Genomic DNA, 19,309 nt, shown 5'->3' on the forward strand with positions numbered 1-19,309 from the left:
TGCAGTGTTTCCTTATTTGGACGATATCTTGGTTCTAGCTCAGTCTTTACATTCTGCAGAATCTCAAATGAATCAACTAGTGTTGTTTCTTCAAAGACATGGTTGGAGGATCAATTTACCAAAAAGCTCCTTGATTCCTCAGACAAGGGTCACCTTTTTAGGTTTCCAGATAGATTCAGTGTCCATGACTCTGTCTCTAACAGACAACCTTCAGTCTCAATCATTCCCTTCAGTGGCTCTGTGCATGGAAGTTTTAGGTCTCATGACTGCAGCATCGGACGCGATCCCCTTTGTCGTTTTCATATGAGACCTCTCCAGTTTTGTATGCTGAATCAATGGTGCAGGGATTATACAAAGATATCACAATTAAATATCCTTAAATCCCAATGTTCGACTCTCTCTGACTTGGTGGTTAGATCACCATCGTATAGTTCAAGGGGCCTCTTTTGTTCGTCCAACCTGGACTGTGATTACAACAGATGCAAGTCTTTCAGGTTGGGGAGCTGTCTGGGGATCTCTGACAGCACAAGGGGTTTGGAAATCTGAAGAGGCGAGGTTACCAATCAATATTTTAGAACTCTGTGCTATTTTCAGGGCTCTTCAGGTTTGGCCTCTGTTGAAGAGAGAACCGTTCATTTGTTTTCAGACAGACAATATCACAACTGTGGCATATGTCAAGCATCAGGGTGGGACTCACAGTCCCCAAGCTATAAAAGTATCTCGGATACTTTCTTGGGCGGAATCCAGCTCCTGTCTAATTTCTGCGATTCATATCTCAGGTATAGACAATTGGAAAGCGGATTATCTCAGCCGTCAGACTTTACATCCAGGGGAGTGGTCGCTCCATCCAGATGTGTTTTCTCAGATTGTTCAGATGTGGGGTCTTCCAGAAATAGATCTGATGGCTTCCCATCTAAACAAGGAACTTCCCAGGTACCTGTCCAGGTCCAGGGATCCTCAGGCGGAGGTGGTGGATGCGTTAGCAGTTCCTTGGTGTTACCAACCTGCATATATCTTCCTGCCTCTAGTTCTTCTTCCAAGAGTGATCTCCAAGATCATCATGGAAGAATCGTTTGTGTTGCTGGTAGCTCCAGCATGGCCTCACAGGTTTTAGTATGCAGATCTTGTTCGGATGTCCAGTTGTCAACCTTGGCCACTTCCTTTAAGACCAGACCTTCTGTCTTAAGATCCATTTTTCCATCAGGATCTCAAATCATTAAATTTGAAGGTATGGAAATTGAACGCTTAGTGCTTAATCATAGATGTTTCTCTGACTCAGTGATTAATACTATGTTACAGGCTCGTAAATCTGTTTCTAGGAAGATTTATTATCGAGTTTGGAAGACTTATATTTCATGGTGTTCTTCTCATAAATTCTCCTGGCATTCTTTTAGAATTCCTAGAATTTTACAGTTTCATCAGGATGGTTTCGATAAAGGTTGTCTGCAATTTCCTTGGAGGGAAAAAATATCTGCTGTTTCTGTTTTATTTCACAGAAAGATTGCTAAGCTTCCTGATATTCACTGTTTTGTACAGGCTTTGGTCCATATCAAGCCATCATTAAATCAATCGCTCCTCCTTGGAGTCTTAATTTGGTTTTGAAGGCTTTACAGGCTCCTCCGTTTGAGCCTATGCATTCTTTGGACATTAAACTACTTTCTTGGAAAGTGTTGTTCCTTGTGGCAATCTCTTCTGCTAGAAGAGTTTCCAAATTATCTGCTCTTTCTTGTGAATCTCCTTTTCTGATTTTCCATCAGGATAAGGCAGTTTTGCGGACTTCATTTAAATTAATACCTAAGGTTGTGAAATCTAACAACATTAATAGAGAAATTGTTGTTTCTTCTTTGTGTCCTAATCCTAAGAATTCTTTGGAGAGATCTTTACATTCTTTGGATGTTGTAAGAGCTTTGAAATATTATGTTGAAGCTACTAAAGATTTCAGGAAGGCTTCTAGTCTATTTGTTGTCTTTTCTGGTTCTAGGAAAGCTCAGAAGGCTTCTGCCATTTCCTTGGCATCTTGGTTAAAGCTTTTGATTCATCAGGCTTATTTGGAGTTGGGTCAGGCTCCGCCTCAGAGAATTACAGCTCATTCTACTAGATCAGTCTCCACTTCATGGGCTTTTAAGAATGAAGCTTCAGTTTATCAGATTTGCAAAGCAGCAACTTGGTCTTCTTTGCATACATTTACTAAATTCTACTGTTTTGATGTATTTGCTTCTTCGGAAGCAGTTTTTGGTAGAAAAGTTTTTCAGGCAGCTGTTTCAGTTTGATTTCCCTGCTTATGTTTAAGTTTTTTCTTTTCATTTATGAGAATAAACTTATATTTTGGGTTGTGGATTAATTTTTTCAGCGGAAAATGGCTGTTATTATTTTTATCCCTGCCTCTCTAGTGACTCTTCTATGGAGTTCCACATCTTGGGTATTACTATCCCATACGTCACTAGCTCATGGACTTATTTATTACTTAATTTATGTAAGAAGTTACCTGATAAATTCATTTCTTTCATATTGGCAAGAGTCCATGAGACCCACCCTTTTTATGTTGGTTATGCTTTTTTGTATAAAGCACAATTATTTCCAAATTCCTTTTTTTTATGCTTTTTACTCCTTTCTTTATCACCCCACTACTTGGCTATTCGTTAAACTGAATTGTGGGTGTGGGAGGGGTGTATTTATAGGCATTTTGAGGTTTGGGAAACTTTGCCCCTCCTGGTAGGATTGTATATCCCATACGTCACTAGCTCATGGACTCTTGCCAATATGAAAGAAATTAATTTATCAGGTAAGTTCTTACATAAATTATGTTTTATTTACTTGGCGTTGTGGGGGTTTGGCGGTGTAAGGGTTATTTTGTTTCTTAATACTTCGTGTGGGTGTTTTTTTTTTTTTATACTTGTTTGTTTTTTCTTGTGGGCGGTTATGTGTTTTTTAGTTATTTCATGTGGGAGGTTGCGTGTTTTTTTTCAGGTGGATTCTTTTGGCTTTACACGCAGCCAACATTCTTTTGGGTGCCTCGCGCAGCCAACATTTCTTTGAGTATGCGTGCGCAACTGGCGACGAACGCATTACAAACGCAATTATTGTATAGATTGTTTAAAAAATACAAGTCTGTTTCCTGTCTGTAAGTCACCTATGTCCTTTACCAAGGTGTATAGTCTAGCTGAGAAATTTATCACAGAATTTACAAAAAATATATACTAGAATCTACTTCTGAGTTTGCAAAAAACAAGCTTGGAAAACACTTTTTGATAACAATTTTAAATCATTTTCATGTTGATTTGTACTAACAAGTTCCCCGGAGCTCACTGAAGAGATCATATATAGTTAAAGAATTAAGGGGAAAAAGCAACATAATATTGTAGTTTAATAATTTAAAGTTGGAAAATGCAGTAAATATGCAGTCAGATTTGTAAACAGATTCAGGAATTCTACCCCAGGGGCAATATTCTGTTATAACCAAGATGCAAAAATAAAACCAAACACAATTTATCAGTAGTATGCAGGGTGGGTTTGATTTAAATCAAACTGATTAAAATGATGATTTAAATCACAATTTAAATCACTAGTCATAAGACTCAATTTAAATCATGATTTTATAAAGGTTTTATTTTTAGAATAATAACTTTTCAGATTATATTTCCAGTTATATCAGACCATTACTGATGTGGTTATATATCCTAAGAAATACATAGATAGATAATTGAAATGAATGAAATTATTGGCAGGTGAACAATCTCCAGTTTAATAGGTTAATCATTCATATCTGATCAACTTTTCAGCTGTACTTTATTGGAAGGAAGAAATAACCATTATTTTTTTATAAAAATTATATTTCCTTTTTATCTGCTTGCCCCTCCCTGCTCACACTAAGGACCTTGTGCAGATCTATTTCACTCCAAGCAATCTTCTATTTGTTGAACTTCTTGAAACTTAGAAAGGGGTTCTGTGTACAGAGTTTTGCAGGGGAGAAATGGCATTAAAGGACATGCAATTTTAACAACTTTCCAATTTACTTCTCATATCTAATTTGCTTCATTCTCTTGATATCCATTGTTGAAAAACATACATAGGTAGGCTCAGAAGCAATGTACTACTGTGAGCTGGCTTTTCACTGTCTCGCCCAATGTGCTTAGCTAGCTCCCAGTAGAGCATTGGTCTACTTCAGCAAAGGATGCCAAGAGAATGAAGCAAATTTGATAAATCAAGTAAATCTGAAAATCGTATGCTCTATCTGTATCATGAAAGAAAACCTTTGGGTTTATGTCCCTGTGAAGAAGGGACATGCTATTTCTGTAGACACAAAAATGCCCCAGATTAATTTATATAAATCTATGGGAGAATATGACATTGTGGATGGATTAATTGAATTAATTTACAAATAAATAAACATTATAGTCATGAATATACTGTCTCTTGCTATATAATTAAAAAATAATCCTTATTTCAGCATTTCTTTCATGGTTCAGATGGAGCATGCAATTTCAAGCACCTTTCTAATGTACATTTTTTTTCTTTGTTCTCTTGGTATCTTTATTTGAAAAAGCAGGAATGTAAGCTTAGGAGCAGGCCCATTTTTGGTTCAGCACCTGGGTAGCACTTACTGTTCTTGGCTACATTTACACGTGGGATAAGACATTTGGCAGTTGTCCAAGCCAGAGGAAAGCATACTTGCCCCCTGTCCCAATTTTCCTGTCATTCTTTTCACCTCCTGTCCTGTAGAATAATTGTTTCATCCATCTGTTCCACATTCTAAAATGTGTATATTTGTAAATTGGTATGGCTATCAGATTGTGCAAATGAGACATGAGGTCATTGTTGGTCTTACGATATATATATATATATATATATATATATATATATATATATATATATATATATATATATATATATATACTGTATATATATATATAATTTATTTTTTTAATTTGTTTGCATATTGTCTTATAAGAGTATCCCACATTTCACATTAAAACAGCATAATAATGTCATTTGTAATATTTTGTACCTACTGTGTGCAATTTACATTGGGTTTTGGGGTGGCACTATGGAAAAATATGATGGGTCTGGTTAGTACTCCGCTTTCTTTTCTCTCCTGCTAAGCGTCCCTGGAATTGTTTTTCAAATGTTGGCAACTAAGGGGAAGCAGAAAGCAGCACAAGCTCCATGTTAGTTTTATAAGAGGAAATGTAATTTGTTATAAAGTTTCTATTAAGGCGGTCAATGATCTTGACAGGGAAAGTCAGTGGTAATTTATACACAGTTTAAAATCCTATGAAAGAGGAGTGAAAAGTGATATTGAGTGACATTGAGCAGGTTAGTAACCATGATGTTACTGATCAGCTGATTACTTCACCTGTGCACTGGTTCAGCTATAATGAAAACCTGGCCTGTTGGCAGTACTTGAGGACTGTGGTTGAGAAACATTGATCTAAAGGACAATAAGAACATCATATATATATATATATATATATATATATATATATATATATATATATATATATATATATATATATATATATATATATATATATATATATATATATATATATATATAAATCCAAAAGGAAAAAAGTAAATGGCTCCAGCACTGTTTCTTAAAAGTGAAAAAACCTTTATTAAGGTGACAAAATGAACAGACAGCAACGTTTCTTTTGGGTAAGTTTAACCCTCATATATCTGAATTTCAAGCCCCCCCTATACACTCATACAGATGAGTTAAAAATATTAGGGATACCTTAGTTAAGGCTGACATTGGCAGTACAAACACCAGTAGGATTACCTATCTTACTACCCCCAAAAAGGGCTCATACCCCTGTCTCCATTGTGCACAATGTAATGCTATGATAAAAGGTAAACACATAGCACAAACCAATGACCGAAAAATTCGGGAAATTAATGGGTACTATACCTGTGATACAGACTTTGTAGTCTACCTATTAAAATGTCCGTGTGGGAGGGGCTATGTAGGGGAAACTACACGCCCCATTAGAGATAGGATTAGTGGGCATAAATCTTCAATTAGATGCCAAGATAAAACCCTTCCAGTTTCTTCCCATTTTCTTGAAATGGGACACACTGTCAGCCAACTCAGGTACCAAATAATAGATCATATCCCTAAACTTAGGAGAGGAGGGAATAGGGAACTTGAACTCAAAAAGAGAGAGGTATGGTGGATTCAACAACTAAAAACTCTACATCCAGTAGGTCTGAATAGAGATTATGATCTCCATTTGTTTTTATAAATGTTATCTTTCTTCATATATATATATATGCATTTTTAATTTTGGATGTCATGATTAAACTTTGCATCACTGCTCATGTGTTTAACTTTACCTATGTATTTAACATTTTTGTTTAGACTTTAAAAAAAATTCTGTTTTTCTACATGTGTAATTCATGAATTGGCCCAATAGATGGCAGTAGTAATTTCTATCAATGGTCAAAAAAAGTTCAGCCAATATGGAGTTAATATGTTTGTAATCAAGCCACCTGGCCTATTTAAAGCTGTGCTGCAGAGCAATCCATAGCATGATTAAGGGTCTGCGTTACCCGAAACGTTGCTGTCTGTTCATTTTGTCACCTTAATAAAGTTTTTTTCACTTTTAAGAAACAGTGCTGGAGCCATTTACTTTTTTCCTTTTGGATTTACATATGAGAGGTGAGCAGGACCCGTGCACTTTGCTAACTAACTCTGAACTGTTACTTGTGCTGGACCTATTGCACTCTTTATATATATATATATATATATATATATATATATATATATATATATATATATATATATATATATATATATATATATATATACAGCAAATAACTTGTGTAGTTCATTAACTAATCTAGACAAGTCAGAAGGCTTGTTTTTTCCACAGAAAAACTTGATGAACTACACAATTAATTATTTGCTCTATATTTTGTGCGTAGTGGAGGATTTTAAACTCACTTTTTGCCTCCCCCTAATTCTAAATGTTGTATTTTGCCCAGAAATCAACTTCACCCAGCAGTGATTCAAACCTCCTCCCAGCTGATGAGTGGCAAACACCACGAAACAGGCTGTCCTGGGATGGTTCTGAATCACTGCACTAACCCTAGCTAAAGGGACACTGTACTCATTTTTTTTCTTTTGTAATTCAGAAAGAGCATGCAATTTTAAGCAACTTTCTAATTTACTCTTATTATCAATGTTTCTTTGTTCTCTTGCTATCATTATTTGGAAAAGAAGGCATCTAAGCTTTTTTTGGTTTCAGTACTCTGGACAGCACTTTTTTATTGGTGGATGAATTTATCCACCAATCAGCAAGGACAACCCAGGTTGTTCACCAAAAATGGGCCGGCATCTAAACTTACATTCTTGCATTTCAAATAAAGATACCAAGAGAATGAAGAAAATTTGATAATAGGAGTAAATTAGAAAGTTGCTTAAAATTTCATGCTCAATCTGAATCACGAAAGAAATTTTTTGGGTTCAGTGTCCCTTAAGCTTATAAGCTGTGTGAACAGCAATGCTTTGGGGTAAAGGGAGTCTGCGTAAAAGCAGACTTGAAGTAAAAAAGTGTGTGATTGTGAACCTCATTTGCATTTCTTACCCAGAATCCTTCGCTGTATTGGAAACAATGTAATTCAGAGGTTTACTGTGGGAAAAACAAGCCTTCTGGCCTGTCTATATTTGTTAATGAACTACACAATGAGTTATTTGCTCTATATTTTGTGCATAGTGGAGAATTTAAACTCACTTTTTGCCTCCCCCTAATTTTAAATGTTGTTGTATTTTGCCAAGAAATCAACTTCACCCAGCAGTGATTCAAACCTTCTCCCAGCTGATGAGTGGCAAACACCACGAAACAGGCTGTCCTGGGATGGTTCTGAATCACTGCATTAACCCTAGCTAAGCTTATAAGCTGTGTGAACAGTGATGCTTTGGCGTAAAGGGAGTATGCGTAAAAGCAGACTTGAAGTAACAAAGTGTGTCATTGTGAACCTCATTTGCATATCTTTTCCAGAATCCTTTGCTGCATTTGAAACATTGTAATTCAGAGGTTTTCTGTGGGAAAAACAAGCCTTCTGGCCTGTCTATATTTGTTAATGAACTACACAATGGGGCCTATTTATCATATGTCTGTTGGACCTGATCCGACACTGCGGATCAGGTCCGACAGACATCGCTGAATGGAGAGAGCAATACGCTCTCCGTATTCAGCATTGCACCAGTAGCTCTTGTGTGTCTGAAGACTCACCAGAAACACAGGCCTTCAAGCTCCGTTCGGAGCTTGATAGATAGGCCCCAATGAGTTATTTGCTATATATATATATATATATATATATATATATATATATATATATATATATATATATATATATATATGTATACTGTGTATATATATATATATATATATATATATATATATATATATATATATATATATATAAATATATACTGTGTTATGATATATATTGCTTTATATAATGAAGAACTCCTTTTAGCTTGTAAAATACATTATTAACAGTGTTTATTAGCCATACATCAGATTAACATAAAATAAAAGGAACACTTCACTTATGGGAACATGATACCCAAATGATGGATCACTTGAAAGTGGTGCAGCATAGCTGACTATAAAATATCACATGAGCATCATCTCCATATAAAAATGCAAATATTTTAACTCAAATTTTTCTCTCTAGCCTCACACCACTGTAACCATAGACTTTAAACATCCAATCATGATGCTAGTCCCAGGATTTGCATTCTCAGTTTAAGGAAGTTTACTATGAAATCTTGCAAGATTATGGTCAAATTCCACAAGATCACAGTAAAGTAAAGTGTGATCTCACTCACTGATAATACTGATTGGTTGTTTTTTTCATCATGCAGATGACAGTAAAGATGATCATGTGAAATTAATATATCTAGTGAGCTTTTTACAATTATCCTACATCACTTTTAAGTGACTTAGCATATGGGTAACTTGTTCCTTCAATATGAAGCTTTATGAAAACCTTTATTAGAACTCCTAAATTTTAAGATCAGGAATCACCGTGAACACAACAGATCATTGCAGCAACTTGTGGCTTGGTTTCCACACTGAATGCATTTTGATAACCGTTTCATTATTCTTTTCTCATCCCAGGTTTGACTGCTTGGTGAAAACGGTTCGCTCTGAAGGTTTTTTTGGAATGTACCGAGGTAACGTGGGCAGAGGATCAAAGCCTAAAATATGTTGCAATGTAATTTCACAAAGTGTCTCAGCACGCACAGATCCAAGAATGAACTATTATGCAACATAGTGTATATTCACAATAGGAGCACTGACTAAATGTCATGAAATACCACAAATAACTCTTTAAACATTCCGGAGGTTAACAGTTTGCACTACAGTCTGCAAACAGACCCTTATATCCCAGTTTTACAGTTAGGCAGATTAAACAGTTTCCTATAAAGCTGCTGATTTGTACAATTCCAGGATAAGTATGGGTCAGACATGTTTATAAGTAATAGATAGCTTTTCTATACTGGTATGAGATGCAGTGGTTATAGAATGAGTACAACCAATATGATTTTTATATTTTTGGTTTATATCTATTCTTCTCTGATAGTGTATGATATTCTTATCCAGACTTAAATTTAAAGGGACAGTCAACACCAGAATTTTTTTTTTAAAGATAGATAATCCCTTAATTACCCATTCCCCAGCTTGGCATAACCAACACAGTTATAATAATACACATTTTACCTCTGTAATTACCTTGCATCTAAGCCTCTGCAGACTGCCCCCTTATTTCAGTTCTTTTGACAGACTTGCATTTTAGCCAATCAGTGCTCACTCCTCGGTAAATTCATGTGCATGAGCTCAATGTTATCTTTATGAAACACATAATCTAACCCCCTCTAGTGGTGAAAAACTGTCAAAATGCATTTAGATTGGAGGTGGCCTTCAAGGTCTTTGAAATTACCATATGAACCTCCGTCCTCCTAGGTTTAGCTTTCAACTAAGACTACCAAGAGAACAAAGCCAATTGGTGATAAAAGTAACTTGGAAAGTTGTTTAAAATTACATGCCCTATTTGAATCATGAAAGTTTTTTTTGGACTTGACTGTCCCTTTAAAAGAAAACGTGATGGCTAATCTTACAGGCCTGGATACCATAAAGGTTCTAAAGAGCATATAAACTCAGTCAAGGAGGGTCAGTGATGTTTATACAATTCTTACAGAACATGGGCATACAAGTTCAATTCAACTTCTGTGATTAGATTTTACAATGTACCTACCATCCGCCTCTGACAATTAGTGCTCCAGATATATAAATATATATATCAAAAGTCCAGAGTGATCTGCACTCTCACTATACAATTGGTCAACTACCACGGTGCTGAGTTAACAAAAATATAAAGCACAAAACAGAACTGCACTCACTAGATTTATAAAAAACAACAACATTTCTTTACATACGGTACAAACGGGACGTTTTGGGGTCTACAAACCCCTTCCTCAGACTAAAAAGGGGTCTGTGGACCCCGAAATGTCCCAGTTTGTACCGTATGTAAAGAAATTTTGTTTTGTTTTTTTTATAAATCTAGTGAGTGTAGTTCTGTTTTGTGCTTTTATATATATATATATATACACAGGTATATAGATAGATATATGAATATAAATATATATATATATATATATATATATATATATATATATATATATATATATATATACTGTATATATTGCCCCTTATAGTCAAGCATAATAAGCATACACTCATAATGGTACACAACCAAATTCAGTGTTTGATTTTTCAGGGCTGATGGTTCTGCAGTAGTCACAACTTTATACAGTGTAATTTATATTTCTAACAAGTACATTCTGTTATCTGCTGCTGCACACAAGCAGCCAACTTCAATTTTTTTTCTACGAGGTTGTAGTTAGGTACTAATTGTTTATTTATCACCACAATGTGTACAGAAATAAAGCGAGATGTCATAAAAACTACAAAGCAAAATAAAAACAAAGGAAACATAAATAAAAAAAAATAACCACATGCATGATGCATTTTATAGTAAAATATTATAAACTCTATTGCGATGACTTGTTGCAATGTCTTTAACAGGAAGGAAGAATCATTATCTACAAGGAATAAGTACAAACTATTGTGGGTTTTTCACATTTAGAATAAACTAACAAAAACAAAGAAATTAAAAAAAAAGGTACATCATAAGCTGTGATAGCCTAGAAAGAAAAAAAGCCCCCCCCCCCCAACACATTTCTCTCTCCTCAAACCTCTTGATGGGTATTTTCTTGTACTGATAAAGAAAACCTGATTATGACCCTTCTTGGTACAGATTACTGCTGCAGGGGTCTTGTTACCCACTGATAACCATCAGGATTGCCTGTGGCTTTGACATGTAGGCCACTTGACCCATAAGGTATAACACTGAAGAATGTTTTACTTTCAGATGTGTATCCTTATGGAGTCGCATGTACTTTTACATGTATTTGTCCTTGCTGGATCTTTACCTCTTCCTTTCCTGTGTTAACCTTATTTGGGGCTTGTGGGACGTGCATCATGTTAGTGTACTGCAACTTTTTCCCTGACATTATTTCAGAGTACCGATGTGGAAGTGTTCTGCAACATATTCTGTCAAAGTGATTCATTTTACTATACTTTTCCACTTCAAATAAACCGTTCCTGTAGCGTTTGCTTTGTGCAACATTTCTGTAAATAGGGCTTCCTTATGCCCAGTCTGGAAAATAGTACAAACAAAACAAATAACAACCAATATTTAGCAACCCTGCAAACATGAAGGAGTGTAACTTACACAGGAGAAATATTATCCCATTTCCCTATTGGCTTATCAAGAGCTCTGGATTACCTTCTCTTATGCCTAAGGAGCCCTGCTGCTCTATTGCTCTCATGCAGATAAATACAGTAACTATTACTAGAGAATTAGTCTTGTGGGGAGGGCTATTCAAAGATTCCCTGCATTGGGCAGATATATACTGTCGAGCTATTTCTGTTGTATGATAAACTGTAAGAAAAGAAAAGAGAGAGAAAAACAAATAATAATAAGTAATCCTTCCCGAACCCCGCCCAATCATCTTAAATGATATAAAGATTGTCTTATATCATGGGGAGTTGCAGACTCCTTGCTAACTAATTATATTTTAATGTTACTAGGATCTAAATTTCTTCATCTTTTTATCTCAAATTTTAAATACCCATTAGATGTCCCTAACGTCTAATAACCAGCTAGAGGGGGGAACTTTGTTTAGAATCAATTCAGTAAAACTATCCGTATTTCGGAAAGGGAAGACAATCTGTTTCTGAATTACCAGAGAATTAGTATTTATTATAGGAAGCCAATCTAACAGAAATCTTTTAATTTTTTTCTCTGCTAAGGTATCTATATGAAACGATTGAAAGATAATTTGATTCTGTATTTCCTTAAGAAAAAGGGAAAAAGCTGGAGAGGAATGAGACTTCCAATTTTGGAGGATAAGATGCCTAGCAGCAAGAATAATATTCAGCACTTTTACTTGTAAGGAGGGGGCATGCTTTTGAGAATGATATTATGTGGCATAAAGAAGGTCACATCCTTATATAATGTATTATACCAGTACACAATTTTCTGCCAGAATTGATATATTTGTGGGCAATACCAAAACATATGTAGCAGATCCGCTTTAGGCTGCATGCAGCGTGGACATACAAAATGTTGTAAGGGAAATAATCTAGCCCTTTTAGAGGCTGTAAAATAATAATTATTAATTAGTTTCATATGGGATTCTTTCCACAACTGTGAAACCTTAGAATTGTCTAGAGCTGTAAAACTGTTTAATGAGCTCGGGATCCAATGTAGGAAAGAAAAACTCCCAAAAATGTAATAATTTGTTAATATAATATTGGCTTTGTTTAGCAAGCATGATATCATAGAGAAATAGATAAACTACCTGCAATAAAATTTTGGACACAGAGATTATCAGACCAGCGGTTTAAAGGGACACTGAACCCAAATTTTTTCTTTCATGATTCAGATAGAGCATGACATTTTAATCAACTTTCTAATTTACTGATATTATCTTCGTTCCAGAAAAGAATATTAAGATTCTCTATTCTAGAGGACATATGTATACATTAAAAGAGAAAAGAATGCTAGGCGGGGAGGGAAAAAAAAAAAGAGATTAAAATTAAAATACGGCAGAGGACCCCCTACACATTGGGCCGCAGATAAAAAAAAATTAGCAGCTGACACAAACATCTTTTACAGCTCTACAACAATATTTTTTTTATAGATCTACATACTTATTTGGAAGAAAAAAACTCTTCTGCTTCTTTAATATTCAGAAATAATCTGTTGCCATTCTCCTCTACCACAATTTTAGCAGGATATAGTAAACAGGCTTTTACCCCTTTATTTATCAGTTGAGTACAAATAGGGAACATTTGTTTTCTCTTGGTCGAAGTTTCAATAGAGAAATCTTGAAACAATAGAAGTTTATTGTTGTCATACATAAAGGCATCACATTTTCTATATAATTTCAAGATTTCTTTTTATCCTGAAAATTCAGCAGTTTAACTATACATACTCTGTGTCTGACTGAACCATTTGCATTAAACTTCTTTGAACCGAACCTGTGTACTCTTTCTTTGGCTAACGGTATCTGTTGAGGGGGAAAACCTAAGACCTGCGCTAAAGAGGTAGATACAAATTTCAAGAGATCATCAAACTCAATAGTTCCTGGTAAGCCAACAATTCTAATAGTTATGTCTGGAGCGATCCTCTAGTGCAGACATAACTGCATACTATTTATTTTGGTTACCTGTTTTTGGATAGTATTTTCTTGAGAGTTAAGTAGATCCTTGAGGTCAGAGATTCTATTCTTTGCCTCCACTATTCTAGTTGCAAACTGATGCACTTCTGAGGACAGAGAAGTTAAAGGGACAGTCTAGTCAGAATTAAACTTTCATGATTCAGATAGGGCATGTAATTTTAAACAACTTTCCAATTTACTTCTATTATCTAATTTGCTAAATTCTTTAGATATTCTAGTTGTTTAAAATGACATGCTCTTTCTAAATCACGAAAGACAAAATGTGGGTTTTATGTCCCTTTAATTCAGAAGTAATAGTACATAGCTATTTCTTGATTGTTTTTAATTGAGGAGAAAAAAAATCAGCCAGTTGTGACATTAAGGGTTGGGTATCTAACCTTGGTAGGATCAATTTGTAACTAACCTCTAAGCTGGTATCAGTTACCCTGGTTTTTTATCTTTAGTTTTAACAGGCATTGTAGGTGAATTGTGTTTCGTAAGTGTGATACATTTTTTCATTAATCGCTGTGCAAAAATGTAAGAAAAAAAAACAAACTAGCATGACAAAGAATAGGAGGGTAAAAAAGAAAAAAAAAAGACAAGAAAAAAAATTACCCAATATCTTAATAATTCGAGTGAAAGTCTGTTTTCAGTCACACTTTTTCCGTCTCACTTGATGTATTAGCTTGGCTGCATAAGAAATGCTGGCAGGAAGTGCAGTGTTTAAACAGGTGATGTTTCTGCCTATTTCATGAAGGCATGCATGTTACTTTCTACCTACATTATTTTGGGTATGAAGAAAGGGATTTATTATGAATATTAATATGATTTTTTACACTAGGCATACATGTGAAGTGAAAGATGTTCTGTGAATAATTAATCACATATATAACATGTACGTTTGCATGAGCTGCCCTTATATTCAAAAACTACAATTCAAACTTTATTTAGTTTCTTTTTAATAGTACAGTGTGGCTATGAGAAACAAAGTGTAACAGGCATTAATAAACAAGGATGGCTTTATATATATATACTGTATAAAAAAGCCAGCAGCTACAGAAATATATAGTCAGTAAATAGAAAGCGGTTATCCTTTTGTGCTGCTCATTGCCATTAAAAATCCATTGGTAATAACTGCTTCTCCATAATTTAGATGTTCTGGTCCCAAGAGTACAAGATGGAGAGTCCATAGGGCAATATATAAGTCCTTGTATAAGCCAATGTGAAATGTTTGAGGGAAATTAATATATTTAGGATGTAAATGGAGCTATTAACTCTTCCTTTTCTACCCACTGTAGGAGCAGCTGTCAATCTTACCCTAGTTACACCAGAGAAAGCCATTAAATTGGCTGCAAATGATTTTTTCAGATACCATCTGACCAAGGAAGGGTACGTGAAATGGTTATTCATTTATTTTAGTTTCTTGAATTTGCAAGAGGCTATTTTTAAAATTTATGACAGTATGTATTACTTTCTTTTGTCATGCTTGTAGAGGTATGTCTCTTTCCACCAGCAGAGCAGCAGGGTATATGTTGTACACAATCATTTCCAGTTACATTCACTGTCAGTTTAAACTTGTATTCACTGTAAATATCCTACATACCAATGTTCTTCACTTAGGGGAATGTTCTTTGTATTTTTAAATATATATTCATATATATATATATATATATATATATATATATATAAAGTAGAGTAATAGCGCACTCCCACTCCCCTTAGGATATAGTACCAGGGTGCAAAACCACTACATAAACAGAATCCAATAGATGCACTCTCTAGATTTAAACCACAGCAACCTTTAATGTGTGACCTTTCGGGGCATTCACCCCTTCCTCAGAATGCCCCGAAATGTCACACATTAAAGGTATAAATCCAGAGAGTGCATCTATTGGATTCTGTTTATATATATATATATATATATATATATATATATATATATATATATATATATATATATATATATATATATATATATATATATACACAGTATATACGTATAGATATATATTTTACAAAAAATACATTTTATATATATATGTAAAATAAAAAGAACATTTTCTTCTACGTGAAGAACATTGGAATGTAAAATATTCCCAACATTTTACTTTCAACTTGTAATATGCTCGCTAATTATCGCCTGTTAAAAGTTTACTTCTGGCAGTGTTTGCGCTCGAGCGAAAGCAATAAATAGTGCACTATTTTTAAATTTAGCCCTGTATGAGATATGTGTAGATGGACATTGAAGTTTGTTCTTAGAGTTAATTGATTTGATTGTTGGCTATTGTTTTTTTGCAGGAAACAACTGACCCTGATCAGGGAGATGCTGGCTGGGTGCGGAGCAGGGACCTGTCAAGTAATTGTGACTTCCCCCATGGAAATGTTGAAAATTCAGCTGCAGGATGCAGGTCGCCTAGGTAATATGGTGTAGACAGTTAAAGGATATTAAATTATTTGAAATGTTGAAAAACTCGGCCCCATTACCTGCAAGTTAATTCTTAAAATTGTCGGTTTTGTCAATTCTACGTAAAGTATTGGGCTTTGCCATGTTGAAACCAAGCTATTATTTATCTTTTTTGTTAAGGATAATAAAGAACAGATCAATAATTTTATATATGTTGTTTATTGTACTCAACATAAAAGACCTAGGTTTCTACATAGGGAACCCACTACATTATAGAAACTAAACATTTGCACTTATATCTTTAATATTTAAACAGCTAATATACTTTTACAAAATATTTCTACAGGCTAATCTGTGTATATTGCATTTAATACATCACTATATCTAGCATTTATTTGCTGTTTAATATCCCTTTAAAGGAACACTGAACCCAAATATTTTCTTTCGTGATTCAGATAGAGCATGCCATTTTAAGCATCTTTCTAATTTACTCCTATTATCAATTTTTCTTCGTTCTCTTGCTATCTTTATTTGGAAAAGAAGGCATCTAATCTATTTTTTGGTTCAGAACCATGGACAGCACTTGTTTATTGGTGGGTGAATTTATCCACCAATCAGCAAGAACAACCTAGGTTGTTCACCAAAAATGGGCCGGCATCTAAACTTACATTCTTGCATTTCAAATAAAGATAGCAAGAGAATTAAGAAAATTTGATAATAGGAGTAAATTAGAAAGTTGCTTAAAAATGCATGCTCTATCTGAATCACGAAAGAAGAAATTTGGGTTCAGTGTCCCTTTAATGATTAGCAAATGCTCTTGAAAAGCAATTTAAAAGTGTGTTATTGATGAACCTTTGCATGGTTTGAAATGGCTTTGAACTTTATAACCCATGAAAAGCCATGAAGTGCATTTCATGTTGCAATTCAAATAGATTGGACTGGGAGACGTTGATAGGATATTTACTTTCTAGTAGCCCAGAATGTATGGATTCCCTTTGAATTTCTAATAATGCCTCTAGTTTAAAGTGATGATAAATCAACTTGTTTAAAAATGTACCTGTGACATTCCCATTTAAACCAGATTCAATTTTAAATTGCTGACTTTAAATAAATAAAAAACTTTTAATGTATTAGCTATTAGTGATATTACCTCAATTGGGAATCCCCTTCGGTCAATTCTGCAAATGTGTATCCAGCTATTAATTTTGTGCACTGTGCTAGTGATTGGGTGATTGCAATAAACATCAACCAAAATAAAAATTACTCCATAGAGGGGGCAAGCAGGGGAATGAAAGGTAAGTAACATGAAAAATATATATATTTCATAGCAATATATATACATATATATATATATATATATATATATAAATTACACACACATACATACATACATACATTTCACAGACCAATGATTATGTTATAAGCAAATAGTTAGTAGCTGTGCCTGACTTTCCTTCTTTTCTAGCAACACAGAAAGTTGTAGCTGGTGAGGGGGCTGCAGCAATACCTCACCCTTCCCCTGCTGCCTCAAAAAAACCATCTGCAATGCTGATAGCACGAGATCTCCTTCGTACGCAGGGTATCTCAGGAGTGTACAAGGGACTGGGTGCAACGCTACTCAGGTAAGGAACCTGCTGAGAAAGGACTGATTAGCAAAAGAACATAGTCTATTTCATAACTATTAAATTTACACACAAAACGTACACAACGCAATCATTTTATAAATAAGTATTATTAAAAACAAGGGAGAGAAATTAGGGCAAATAATAATCCCCCAAAAAGAAGGGAGAAATAGCACACGAAATAGGTTTAATATATCAGTTTTATTAACTTACAAATAAATCAAAATTGTATTCGCCCATTTATGCCTTGCAACACTGCATAAAGTGAAAGCATTTTAAACAAACATATACATATATGTATATATATATATATATATATATATATATATATATATATACATATATATATATATATATATACATACAGGGGAAACGTGAAACAGTAAAACACGGTATATATGGCCTGTATCTGCTCTGATACTAAAGAACTATATAACCATATACTTAATTAACTAGTCATCAAACCAGCTTAAATCATGCATATATATGAGCAGAAAGGGAATTGGACCGCAGATCAGACTGCACACTAGGTCATAAGTGACATACAATGGATGATAAACTTGCACTTATATTGGGGAGTGGAATGAAAAACTATCCTCAACTTCCTTGGATTTAATGAATATGATGATTACAAGAAATAACAAAAGGCTTGAAAAGGTTAAAACTGAAGCAGAGAAAGCCTTAATCAAAGTAAATAATTTTGAAAGTGACCCTAATTTTGAGAAATTGAATTGGGAAACTAGTAAAAATAGAAATTAAATCCAGAAAATGTAGAAAACTTAGACGTGACCAGGATTATTATAAGAATGGAAGGGTATGTCTATAAGTCACAAAAAGGGTCCTATGACTCAAGCACTGATATGCCCGACTCTGAATCAGGTCCATCTCAAAAAAACTCCTCTGGTTTGGGAATAAAAGGAAGAGGAGGAGAAGGAGGAGAGGGGGGAAAAGTAAAAGAGCAATTTGGATTACCAATGAGGGAGAAACGGTACCAAACCAGGCAGATAAGAGGGAGAGGAGACCAGTATGGCCAGAACAGGGGGATACCCCGGGGAAGGGGGAGTTGCAGGGGATATTGACAAACCCAAATGATGAGGAGCTACAAATTGTCAATCTGTCTACATTCCCCTTAAATTTGTCACATATTGAATTGTTAAAGAAAGGTTTATCTTTTTGTCCATCAGCAACAATAGATAAATTTGAGATCATAAAAGACCTCCACTTGTTCGCTAGGAAAGTGGTCCTTTCAGTAATTATGAAATCTTAAAAAGAAATCCCTGCAGTTTTAAGTATAGATGATGATCCAGCAATAGATTTAAAATCTCTCCTCACTGAAAATGAGCAAGAGGATACGCAGGACCTTCCTATGACAATAGATGTACAATGGCAGAAGCCAATCTTTAGACCAAGTCCAAGTTTATGCCCTCTCTCTCTTTGGTTCCATTGGTTAATCTATTTATAAAACAGATGGAAAGATACATTGAG

General features: G+C 34.6%; 1 protein-coding gene across 7 annotated transcripts in view; it reads left to right on the top strand.

Annotated features, from left to right (window-relative positions):
- Positions 1-19,309, top strand: part of SLC25A18 (solute carrier family 25 member 18) — a 92,189-nt gene that overhangs the window by 32,261 nt on the left and 40,619 nt on the right. For all 7 annotated transcript variants that reach the window (XM_053718869.1, XM_053718870.1, XM_053718874.1 and 4 more), the window contains 4 exons: positions 9,129-9,184; positions 15,097-15,187; positions 16,097-16,215; positions 17,668-17,824. In XM_053718869.1, coding sequence (XP_053574844.1) covers positions 9,129-9,184; positions 15,097-15,187; positions 16,097-16,215; positions 17,668-17,824 — 423 coding nt within the window. The remainder of the gene's footprint in view (positions 1-9,128; positions 9,185-15,096; positions 15,188-16,096; positions 16,216-17,667; positions 17,825-19,309) is intronic.

This window comes from Bombina bombina, chromosome 6, assembly GCF_027579735.1.
Source record: "Bombina bombina isolate aBomBom1 chromosome 6, aBomBom1.pri, whole genome shotgun sequence".
Lineage (NCBI taxonomy): Eukaryota > Metazoa > Chordata > Amphibia > Anura > Bombinatoridae > Bombina > Bombina bombina.